At 36.1% G+C, this 13,400-nt stretch overlaps 1 protein-coding gene across 1 annotated transcript in view; it reads left to right on the top strand.

The window, feature by feature from the left end:
* Positions 1-13,400, top strand: part of LOC139717623 (folylpolyglutamate synthase, mitochondrial-like) — a 74,261-nt gene that overhangs the window by 45,439 nt on the left and 15,422 nt on the right. Inside the window, exon 5 of the mRNA XM_071629129.1 lies at positions 1,974-2,035. Within this exon, the coding sequence (XP_071485230.1) occupies positions 1,974-2,035 (62 nt within the window). The remainder of the gene's footprint in view (positions 1-1,973; positions 2,036-13,400) is intronic.

The following is a 13,400-nucleotide window of genomic DNA, read 5'->3' as shown; positions in this document are numbered from 1 at the left end:
CGAAAAAAATTGTCTCAGAAAAACTGTGATTTGGGACACTTGTACTCATTCTTACACGCTGAAATTTTCTGTACAAACAGATAAAACATCAAGGAATCAAAATCCGTAACAAAAAAAAAATTCGACCGGAGCAGTGCTTCCCCTTCATTTTCGGCTCATTGCGGGAAAACTCCCCGTGCGACTTATGACTCATTTCGTCGGAGCGCCACACATTTATCGTGCAATACATTGCATCATAGATACCAGAGTGAGGACGCACAGAAATTCCGAATCTATGTGTATCGCAAAGACTCACAATTCATACTTATACTTTAGTATGTCCAATACATTTACATTTACCAATATATATATATATATATATATATATATATATATATATACATATAATATATATATTATATATATATATAATATAGATACTACATATATATTTATATATGCATATATTATATATATATATGAAGAGTTTGTTTGCAAAAACCGATAAGTCCATATTTGCCAAATGGAGATATTTGCGATTAAAGGTCAAGAAAAATAAAGAGAATAATAAGAAAAGTTTTGCTTCTTTTGACCATAACTTCAAAAATGTACCTTTTTATGTAGTGACCAGTATATCAATTAAAAGATATCATTTTGTACTTTATGAGAGAGACTGTACTTCAAAATCTTCAAAAATGGACTTATCGTGTTTAGCGAACAAACTCTTCATATATATATATATATATATATATATATATATATAAAGTATATCGCTTACATCTTATAATTTCTGGCTGCGAAGTGTCATCGTGATTGAATGATAACTAGAAAAGCACTCTGAGAGCGCAGACCTCCGCCAAGCATGCAAATCATTTTCACCACTGATCTTGTTCTTCCGTAGAGATATCAGTGATTTCCACCCATACGTACTGTTATAGCATTGTGTGCTGATAGTTGCCAGATTTCCCAATATAGAAGCCTTTGTTACGTCATAAACACTCAGCTGCACGGCGCGCCTCACCCCAGCAGAAACTAGAGCACGCACTTTAGTGCGCGCAGGCAAACCTCAAATGCGCGCAGGCAAACCTCAAATACGCGCAGCCTGAACTCCCAAGTTCATTGACCCTACCTGCCAAAATGTCAAAAATCCTTCATAAATTTCCCCAAAATTTTCGGATCACTACCAAAAGTTAATCGTTTGGTACTTGTGTCATTCTCAACCTTTTCTGCAAGTTTCATCCCAATACGTTAGCTACTTTTTTAGTTATTTTGCACACGGACAAACTAACTAACTAACGAACGAACTAACTAACGAACAAACCAACGGTAACAAAAACATAACCTCCTCCCTTGGCGGAGGTAATAAGAAGATTGACACAGAAACCTATATACTTCCTTAAAAAAAACAATAAACGCCTTCGAACCACCGCATTGATCAATACGCTCTTTCAGATGTAAGATATTTGTGCGCCTCTAATGTATGAGATAAGATGTTATTGATTACTTTGCTGTAAAGTATGAAATGTAACAGAGAAGCTTATTGCTTTTAGGATGGTGAAAACTGTATGTTTAGGAAATTATATGCATAAGTAGAGCCTTACTTGGATGGCCGCCGATAAACTACGTATATAGTGATGTAAAGATACTGTGACTAAACTATGTCACAAAAGCAAATCTGGAAAAAAAAAGACGAGAGGTATAACAGATTTTGATCAGAATCTATAAATGTATGTGTGGGTATGTATGTGTGTGGGTGTGTGTGTGTGTGTGTGTGAAATGGCCCAAGAAACTAGAACAGTACATTCACATTCGTACGTTATATATAGGTACAACTTAGTGTCTATATATCTAAATACCAAGACGGTAACTTTTGCCCCTAAGAAATAAGTATGGGTAGGTTTTGAAATGAAACAAAGCTTGCACAATCTTATTGATCTGTAATTAATTGCATCGTATTGTCTGTCACTTCGCCCTGATGAATTTGTCTTATAAAGGTGGACGTTGCTGTCATCGAAGTGGGTATGGGAGGCGAGTACGACACGACTAACGTTATTTGGTAAGAGATTTTTTTATAAACAACCATTTTTTAAACACACAATCACACACACACACACACACAAACAAACACACACACACACACACACACACACACACAAAGGAAGTCAACGTGTTTGTGGTCTCTGGTTCGTTTCACAGGTAGTTAACTCATTTCAATTCAGGATTTATTCATTTTCAACGAAATGCAAATTAACAAGGTACGCAAGTGAAATAATGATACAATGCATTCAAATGACGTAACATTCTTCAAAATCCCAAGGATATGCTTGCCATAACAATGAAGGGTACGTTAAAGAAAATGAAATATATATTTTATATCACTGTCGAGACAGTTCCTGACTCGGGGACCATGTGTACATGAAAATATGTTTTCAGGAGGGGAAGATGATTTTTTTTTTAGTCTGATAGGATTACAAATTGTGGAATTATCGATTTTTTTTTCAATATCATATCAAAAGCATTTGGAGGGAAGAGAGCGAGAGAGAGAAAGAGAGTTATCATTGTAATTGTACATAAGATTGGCCTCGCTGAAATGAATGTAAGTGTTCGATTTCCATGGTTTTGTTTTGAAGGAACATTTACTTTGTTTGTTTTAGAACGTGCAGCGCAGTACTGAAAAATAATGGTGCCTGGTAAACATGTCAGAAATAAAAACGTCAGAGGTAATAATGTCAGAGACAAACATTCCAGAGGTAAAAATCATATCAGAGGTAAAAAAAGGTCAGAGATAAAAATGTCAGAGGTAAAAAATATCAGAGGTAAAATATGCCAGAGGTAAAAAAAAAATGTTGGCGGTAATCACCTGGTAATAATGTTAGGTACAAAAATGTCAAAGGAACATGCGTGTAAACCCAACCCACTGCGCTGCGGACACAAACATTTCGGTTTAAAATTTATTGAAATTTGCGTATTGATTCCAACGGATCTGATATTCTAATCTTCATACCCTTTTCAACATAGGATCACATGCAGTTACGTAATAAGTCAGAGGAAATATACGTGAATAATGACAGCGATTGCCATGTCAGATGTAAAGATGTCACTGTCACCAAATGTCACCAAAATATCAACAAATGAAATGAAAAAGCTTGAAATTATTTGATGAAGTAAAATCGTGATATTTTGGAGTGCATGTGCTTTTGGATTCATTTGGAAAATGACAAGTGTATTGCTTTTATATTACCCAGCGTTATCAATTTCTGCCATATTTAATTTTTGCCTTCTTGTTTAGTCTGTCTTTCGTTGTTTCAATTCTCCTATCATAAGCATTGAGATGTGTCTTTTTTTTTCTCAATTATGAATAAAATCGATCGCACCAATAAAAAAACCCACCCCTTTGCGGCCTGTCTGTTTCTGCTCGCTGGTCCCCGGAGTTGTCATGTGCTTCAGTTTATTGGGTATTATTGTGCATACATTCTTAGAAATTTAGTAAACACTGTCATGTGATTTAAAATATGAAAGAAACCCCTTTCAGGGGGAACTGCCGTTGACACGTGCACCGTGTCTGCATGAAAGGAAACTCGTGAAAGAGGGTATGTTTATCAGTAAGTGCGTGGCGCGGAACCCGCGTATTGCAAAAAGGGCGTCAACTATGACAAATCGGAAAGTGAGATACAATGTATTAACTTCATGTATGTTGAAATGATATCAAGGCTGGGAAATCAGATCCCTTGCAATCAATGGGCAAATTTCAATAAGTTTTAAACTTAAATGTTTACGTCCGCAGCGCACCAGTGCTTAAATAGGATTGTCATAACACTGTTGCCTCTGACATTTTTGTTTCTGATATTTTTACCATGTGATTAGCGCTGACAATTTTACCTCTGACAATTTTTTTACCCCTGATATTCTTTAACTCTGACATTCGTACGTCTGACATTTTTGCCTTTGAAATTTTCACCTCTGACATTTTTACTTTTGACACTTTTACTTCTGCCATTTTTGCCACTAACATTTTTACACCGATTTATACACAGTGACTTTCATTTGAGGTGAAGCTAATCTATCTCGTAGGATTTTATGTGCAATGCGTCTGTTAAGCTATTATGGGAACGTCAAAGAAGAGTACAGTAGAATGTAAAAAGAATGCAAAAATTCAGCCTATTCAACTACGCCGATATTACGTAAATAAGTGTAATAAATTACAAGCGATGTGTGACTTCCAAGACAATTTAGGTTGTTATACCTGCATTGAGGTTTCTCCTGGCGGAATTCGTCGGTACAGCAGCTCCCGAAATTAATTCGTCTGAGATCAATTTAACTCTACAAGATTCCATGATTCAAGCATTCTTATATTCACTTACAGGCATTTATTAGTAAACGAAGTGACAATTACTTTTGATTTTAACATTTTGACAATTTGAATCCACGATTGGCAGAGTCGATTTCGCTTGCAGCGGACATGATAGTCAAGAATTTCTAGACTGCCCAGTGATATGTGAACTTTATCTCTTGAATACTGCAAATGGGGTACAAAGTAAAATGTAAAAATGGTCACAAATGAAAACTACATTCCTTCACGACTTGCGAAATACATCTCTCGTTTTTCTCAGTTATGAATAAAATCGACCGCCAACAAAAAGACCGCCCCTTTGCGGCCTGTCTGATTCTGATCGCTGGTCCCTGGAACAGTCATGAGCATCAGATTATTGGGTATTAATGTGCATACTTCTTGAGAAATGTAGTGAACACTATCATGTGATTTAAGATATGAGAGAAACCCCTTTAAGGGAGGCACTGCTGTCGAAATGTGCACCATATCTGCATGAAAAGAAACTCGTGATAGAGGTTGTGTTTATCAGTGTGGGTGTGGCGCGGAACGCGCGTATTGCAAAAAGGGTGTCAAACAATGAAAAATTGGAAAATAAGGTACTAAGCTCATGTGATCCTATGTTGAAATAGTATCAAATCTAGGAAATCAGATCCGTTGCAATCAATGCGCAAATTTCAATAAGTTTTAAACTTAAATGTTTACGTCCGCAGCGCAGCAGTGCTTACGATTGTCATATTATTACCTAGTCGGTAGAGCACCGGTCTAGCAATCCGGAGGTCTCGGGTTCGACTCCCGATGGAATCCCATTTTCTTTGCTCACTTTTCCACTAATAATTCATATTCTTTCTGGTCAGTTTATTCTGTCTTTATTTGTTACAAACTCAAAAAGCTGCATCACTTCGGTGATCCCTCGCATTTATCCCCAAGTTGAATTATCCTTTGGGTTTATGCCACACACAAGCACACTGCTATAGCTTCTGACCACCCGAGCATTGAGAATTGAGGGTTTCTGGGACGAACACAGTACTAGGGCTTTCTATAGCTCAGTCGGTAGAGCACCGGTCTCGCAATCCGGAGGTCTCGGGTTCGACTCCCAATGGAATCCCATTTTCTTTGCTCACTTTTCCACTAATAATTTATATTCTTTCTGGTCAGTTTATTCTGTCTTTATTTGTAACAATAAGTATCTCTGATATCATTACCATGTGACTACCTCTGACAAACTTTTACCCCTGATATTTTTGACCTCTGACATTCGTACGTCTGAAATTTTTGCCTCTGAAATTTTCACCTCTGACATTTTTACTTTTGACACTTTTACTTCTGCCATTTTTGCCAATAACATTCTTACACCGATTTATACACAGTGACTTTCATTTGAAGTGAAGCTAATCTATCTAGCAGGATTTTATGTGCATTGCGTCATGCAAGGATTCCATAGTTAAGATATATGGGAACGTCAAAGAGGAGTACAGTAGAATGTAAAAAGAATGCAAAATTTCAGTCTATCAACTACGCCGATATTACGTAAATAAGTGTAATAAATTACAAGCGATGTGTGACTTCCAAGACAATTTAGGTTGTTCTATACCTGCATTGACATGATTGAGGTTTCTCCTGGCGGAATTTGTCGGTACAGCAGCTCCCGAAATGAATTTGTCAGAGATCAGTTGAACTCTACTAGATTCCCACATCTCATTTCTTTGGCTATGCTCACCTGGTATCAGTCAATCCATGATTCAAGCATTCTTATATTCACTTACAGGCATTTATAAGTAAACGAAGTGACAATTACTTTTGATTTTAACATTTTGGCAATTTGATTCCACGATATGGCAGAGTCGATTTCGCTTGCAGCGGACATGATAATCGAGAATTTTTAGACTGCCCCAGTGATATGTAAACTTTATCTCTTGAATACTGCAAATGGGGTACAAAGTACAATGTAAAAATAGTCAAAAATCAAAACTACATTCCTTCTCGACTTGCGAAATATATCTCTCGTTTTTCTCAATTATGAATAAAATCGATCGCCAACAATAAAAAAAAAAACACCCCTTTGCGGCCTGTCTGTTTCTGATCGCTGGTCCCCGGAGTTGTCATGTGCTTCAGTTTATTGGGTATTATTGTGTATACATTCTTAGAAATTTAGTAAATACTGTCATGTGATTTAAAATATATGAAAGAAACCCCTTTCAGGGGGAACTGCCGTTTAAACGTGTACCGTATCTGCATGAAAGGAAACTCGTGAAAGAGGGTGTGTTTATCAGTAAGTGCGTGGCGCGGAACCCGCGTATTGCAAAAAGGGCGTCAACTATGACAAATCGGAAAGTGAGATACAATGTATTAACTTCATGTATGTTGAAATGATATCAAGGCTGGGAAATCAGATCCCTTGCAATCAATGGGCAAATTTCAATAAGTTTTAAACTTAAATGTTTACGTCCGCAGCGCACCAGTGCTTAAATAGGATTGTCATAACACTGTTGCCTCTGACATTTTTGTTTCTGATATTTTTATGTGCATTGCGTCATGCAAGGATTTCATAGTTAAGATATATGGGAAAGTCAAAGAAGAGTACAGTAGAATGTAAAAAGAATGCAAAATTTCAGTCTATCACCTACGCCGATATTACGTAAATAAGTGTAATAAATTACAAGCGATGTGTGACTTCCAAGACAATTTAGGTTGTTATACCTGCATTGAGGTTTCTCCTGGCGGAATTTGTCGGTACAGCAGCTCCCGATATTAATTCGTCAGAGATCAATTTAACTCTACAAGATTCCATGATTCAAGCATTCTTATATTCACTTACAGGCATTTATTAGTAAACGAAGTGACAATTACTTTTGATATTAACATTTTGGCAATTTGAATCCACGATTGGCAGAGTTGATTTCGCTTGCAGCGTACATGATAGTCGAGAATTTTTAGACTGTCCAGTGATATGTAAACTTTATCTCTTGAATACTGCAAATGGGGTACAAAGTACAATGTAAAAATAGTCAAAAATAAAAAACTACATTCCTTCACGACTAGCAAAATATATCTCTCGTTTTTCTCAATTATGAATAAAATCGATCGCCAACAATAAAAAACCCCACCCCTTTGCGGCCTGTCTGTTTCTGATCGCTGGTACCCGGAGTTGTCATGTGCTTCAGTTTATTGGGTATTATTGTGTATACATCCTGAGAAATGAAGTGAACAATATCATGTGATTTAAGATATGAAAGAAACCCCTTTCAGGGGGAACTGCCGTTTAAACGTGCACCGTATCTGCATGAAAGGAAACTCGTGAAAGAGGGTGTGTTTATCAGTAAGTGCGTGACGCGGAACCCCGCGTACTGCAAAAAAGGTGTCAAACTATGACAAATGGGAAAGTGAGATACAATGTATTAACTTCATGTATGTTGAAATGGTAGCAAGGCTAGGAAATCAGATCCCTTGCAATCAATGGGCAAATTTCAATAAGTTTTAAACTTAAATGTTTACGTCCGCAGCGCACCAGTGCTTAAATAGGATTGTCATAACACTGTTGCCTCTGACATTTTTGTTTCTGATATTTTTACCATGTGATTAGCGCTGACAATTTTACCTCTGACAAATTTTTTACCCCTGATATTCTTTAACTCTGACATTCGTACATCTGACATTTTTGCCTTTGAAATTTTCACCTCTGACATTTTTACTTTTGACACTTTTACTTCTGCCATTTTTGCCACTAACATCATGAACATTCTTAGACTGATTTATACACCGTGACTTTCATTTGAAGTGAAGCTAATATATCTCGTAGGATTTTATGTGCATTGCGTCATGCAAGGATTCCATAGTTAAGATATATGGGAAAGTCAAAGAAGAGTACAGTAGAATGTAAAAAGAATGCAAAATTTCAGTCTATCACCTACGCCGATATTACGTAAATAAGTGTAATAAATTACAAGCGATGTATGACTTCCAAGACAATTTAGGCTGTTATACCTGCATTGAGGTTTCTCCTGGCGGAATTCGTCGGTACAGCAGCTCCCGATATTAATTCGTCAGAGATCAATTTAACTCTACAAGATTCCATGATTCAAGCATTCTTATATTCACTTACAGGCATTTATTAGTAAACGAAGTGACAATTACTTTTGATATTAACATTTTGGCAATTTGAATCCACGATTGGCAGAGTCGATTTCGCTTGCAGCGGACATGATAGTCGAGAATTTTTAGACTGTCCAGTGATATGTAAACTTTATCTCTTGAATGCTGCAAATGGGGTACAAAGTACAATGTAAAAATAGTCAAAAATCAAAAACTACATTCCTTCACGACTTGCAAAATATATCTCTCGTTTTTCTCAATTATGAATAAAATCGATCGCCAACAATAAAAAAAAAAACACCCCTTTGCGGCCTGTCTGTTTCTGATCGCTGGTCCGGAGTTGTCATGTGCTTCAGTTTATTGGGTATTATTGTGTATACATCCTGAGAAATGAAGTGAACAATATCATGTGATTTAAGATATGAAAGAAACCCCTTTCAGGGGGAACTGCCGTTTAAACGTGCACCGTATCTGCATGAAAGGAAACTCGTGAAAGAGGGTGTGTTTATCAGTAAGTGCGTGGCGCGGAATCCCGCGTACTGCAAAAAGGGCGTCAAACTATGACAAATGGGAAAGTGAGATACAATTTATTAACTTCATGTATATTGAAATGGTAGCAAGCCTGGGAAATCAGATCCCTTGCAATCAATGGACAAATTTCAATAAGTTTAAAACTTAAATGTTTACGTCCGCAGCGCAGCAGTGCTTACGATTGTCATAACAATATTACCTCTGACATTTTTGTCTCTGATATTATTGCCAAGTGATTAGCGCTGACATTTTTACCTCTGGCAATATTTTTAACACTTATATTTTTTTTTTACTCTGACATTCGTATGCCTGACATTTTTGCCTCTGATTTTTTTTTTCTTCTGACTTTTTTAGTTCTGACATTTTTGCCACAGACATTCTTGCACCGATTTGTTCACAGTGACTTTCATTTTAAGTGTAGGTAATCTATCTATTATGATTGTATGTGCATTGCGTCAAGGATTCAATAGTTACGATATATGGAAACGTCAAAGAAGAGTACAGTCTATCAACTACGCCGATATTACGTAAATAAGTATAACAAATTACTAACAATGTGTGACTTCCAAGATAATTTAGATTGTTAAACACGTACCTGCATTGAGGTTTCTCCTGTCGGAATTCGTCGGTACAGCAGCTCCCGAAATTGATTCGTCAGAGATCATTATTTAACTCTGCTAGATTCCCACATCTCATTTTTCCTTCTTTTTTTTTTGGGTATGCTCACCTAGTATCAGTAAATCCATAATTCAAGCTTTCTTATATCTATTTACAGGCATTTATGAGTAAACGAAGTGACAATTACTTTTGATTTTAACATTTTGACAATTTGATTCCACGATTGGCAGAGTCGATTTCGCTTGCAGCGGACATAATAGTCAAGAATTTCTAGGCTGCCCATTGATATGTGAACTTCATCTCTTGAATACTGCAAATGGGGTACAAAGTAAAATGTAAAAATGGTCAAAAATCAAAACTACATTCCTTCTCGAAATATTTCTCTCGTTTTTCTCAGTCATAAATAAAATCGACCGCCAACAAAAAGACCGCCCCTTTGCGGCCTGTCTGTTTCTGATCGCTGGTACCCGGAGTTGTCATGTGCTTCAGTTTATTGGGTATTAATGTGCATACATCCTGAGAAATGAAGTGAACAATATCATGTGATTTAAGATATGAGAGAAACCCCTTTCAGGGGAACTGCCGCTTAAACGTGCACCGTATCTGCATGAAAAGAAACTCGTGAACATGGTGAAAGGGGTGTGTTTTTGTCGAGCCCACCGGAGGTGAGGGGAGAAGGGAGCGCCTGCGGCGTCTGTCCGTCTGTCGTCCGTCCGTCCGTCCGTCGTCTGTCCGGAACTCTACAAAAACTTCAATATCTCTTTACTTTGGGCTTTAATTGCAATGAAAATTCGAAGGAAGAGGGGTCATACAAAGTTTCACATTTTACCATATATGAAGGTCACCTCAAGGTCAAAGCTCACAGACAGGGGTCAATGAACTTAAGGGCCCAATGTTAAGTTTTTATGGCGCGTTTCTATTATGGGTCATAATTCTTGATCCATAACTCTATTTGTGACTAAACTTGGATGGTAGATGTCCCTTGGGGAGTGGATGGTCACCACAAGGTCAATGGTCACAAGCATGGGTCAACAAACTTTTCGAGGCCAATGTTAAGTTTTTTATGGTGCGTTTCTATTGTGGGTCATAACTTTTGATCCATAACACCATTTGTGACTAAACTTGGATGGTACATGTCCCTTGGGGAGTGGATGGTCACCACAAGGTCAAAGGTCACAAGCAGGGGTCAACGAACTTTTAGAGCCCAATGTTAAGTTTTTATGGCGCGTTTCTATTTTGGGTCATAACTCTTGATCCATATAACTCCATTTGTGACTAAACTTGGATGGTAGATGTCCCTTGAGGAGTAGATGATCACCACAAGGTCAAAGGTCACAAGCATGGGTCAACAAACTTTTCGAGGCCAATGTTAAGTTTTTTATGGCGCGTTTCTATTATGGGTCATAACTTTTGATCCATAGGTCCGTTTGTGACCAAACTTGGGTGGTAGATGACCCTTGGGGAGTGAATGGTCAATTCAATTCAATTCATTTATTTTCATTCTTCTTCTCTTTTCTTTTTCAACAAAAACATAACACAAGATCAATCAGGTTTTACATCATAAACAAAGAACATTTGTCTTAATTAATAAATGGTATCAATAAACATAGGAACGCATACTGGCAAAAAAAAAAATAATAATAATACAAAGTCATGCTTCAGTTGAAAAAAAAAGGAGAAAGAATAGAGAGGTCCACTAAAAAGCAAAGCTTGTAGATTATGAACCACTCATAAAACCTATGAATTACTTATTTACAAACACTTGTGACGAATATAATATACGACAGGACGGGACAAAACAGAAGAAACGCAACAACATGACACAACTTGCCAGAATAGATGACAAGTATGGAAGGAAAGAAAGAAAAAAGAGAGAATGAGAGAATACCTACACGCTGAATAAGGGAAATGGATCAGAGGATGGTAGAGAATGTGCTTCATAGAGTTGGTGCTGCATGCAGCTGAGCAAGAATTGTAATGGCTACTTCTTTACGTAATAATAAATTCAGTGTTTGAATGATTGGTGGGTGGATGATGAACTCTGAGGTTAACAAAAACTATAGCTGTTAATGGAAAAAAAAAACATATCAGGGAGGATTTAATAAAAAAAGTTTCAACTTGCGCTTAAAAGAATACAAAGATGGGGAAATTTTTATTTCACAGCTCAGTGAGTTCCAAAATCTAGGGCCAGTGTATACAAATGTATTCTGAGCCAATAAAGTTCTCAGGAGGGGTAAATGAAACTCATTAGATTGTCTAGTGGGATAATCATGAAAAGACTGGTTCCGTGGGAAAATTGAATTAAAAATACTGGGAAGTGCATTTACATTGTAATTAAACATAAACTGACCAAGTTGAAAAAAATACAAATCTTTAATTTTCAAAATCTCATGTTTAATAAATAATGGCTCTGTATGGGAACGTGGCGGGACGCCACAAATAATACGAATAACCTTTTTTTTGTAACAAAAGTAATTTATCTAGTAAGTTTTGATGGGCACTACCCCACGCTAGGAGTCCGTAATTAAAATAAGGTAAAATTAGAGAAAAATACAACGTCAACAAAGAGGACAATGGAATATGAAACTTGAGTCTATTAATAATACCAATATTACGTGAAATTATTGTACTAATGTTAGTAATATGCGGCCTCCACGAAAGTTTATCATCCACTGTGATACCAAGGAATTTTATATGAGGAAGTCGTTCTAACAAAGTGTTATCAAGAACAATACCTGAGTCTAAATCTTCTAAAGAATTACTTAAAAGCATATACTTAGTTTTCTGAAGATTAAGAGATAATTTATTAGCTCTTATCCACTGAGTTACTTTTTTCAATTCGGAATTAACTATGCGTACAAGAGTATCTGGATTTTGGTGAGAAAAGAAAATATTTGAATCGTCAGCAAAAAGTATAAATGAGAGTATGTCAGATGATCTACAAAAGTCATTAATATAAATGATAAAAAGTAAAGGTCCTAATAAACTACCAGAAGTCCAGGAAGATACCAATAAGATGAGAATGATTATCAATAGTGTGCGCAGCGTGGTCAATAAACTTTAAAAGAGCATGAAGAATTTGTAAAAACATTATGCAAATTCAAAAAATTAATTGTTCTTGTAAATATCAATTTTTCCAATATTTTAGATAAAGATGAAAGCAAAGAAATAGGTCTATAATTACATATATCAGAATCATCTCCTTTTTTAGATAAAGGGAAAACCTTAGCTATTTTCATAAAATCAGGAAAAACACCACTTAATAAGGATTTATTGAAAATATATGAAAGTGGGTCAGCAATTGAAGATAAAATCCCCTTTAAAATAAAATTACTGATATCGTCATAACCGGCACTTCGCTTGTTATTCATTGCGGTAACAATATCTATTATTTCATATTTTGTTGTTGGAACAAAAAAAAAATAGAACTGGAATTGGATTGACCTAAAAATTCAGAAAATGTATATTTGACTGCGGTATTTTTTCTGCCAAATTCTCTCCAATCATTGAAAAATAAGAGTTAAAAATATTGACTATATCACTAGGATCTTCAAAAACTTTATTATCATGTCTTATTTTTATAATTTCTGATTTCTTTTTTGATATATTCATAGCCTGCTTCAACACCTCCCATGTATTTTTCATATCATATTTATATTTTTCTAACTGAATCATATAATATTTTCTCTTTTCCAACCGTATAATCTTCGTTAAAATATTTTTATACGAAGTGTTTTTTATATTTTAACTTCTCAGTTTTTTTTCATTTTGAATTTATAATATAACCTATTTTTCCTATTTATTGAACGAAGAAGAGATTTTGGTCACCACAAGGTCAAAGGTCACAGGCAGG

This window comes from Diadema antillarum, unplaced genomic scaffold (assembly GCF_040938485.1).
Source record: "Diadema antillarum isolate AM-2024a unplaced genomic scaffold, OU_Dant_1.0 scf00000078, whole genome shotgun sequence".
In the NCBI taxonomy this organism is placed as follows: Eukaryota; Metazoa; Echinodermata; class Echinoidea; order Diadematoida; family Diadematidae; genus Diadema; species Diadema antillarum.
This window is presented reverse-complemented; position numbering and strand designations above follow the sequence as displayed.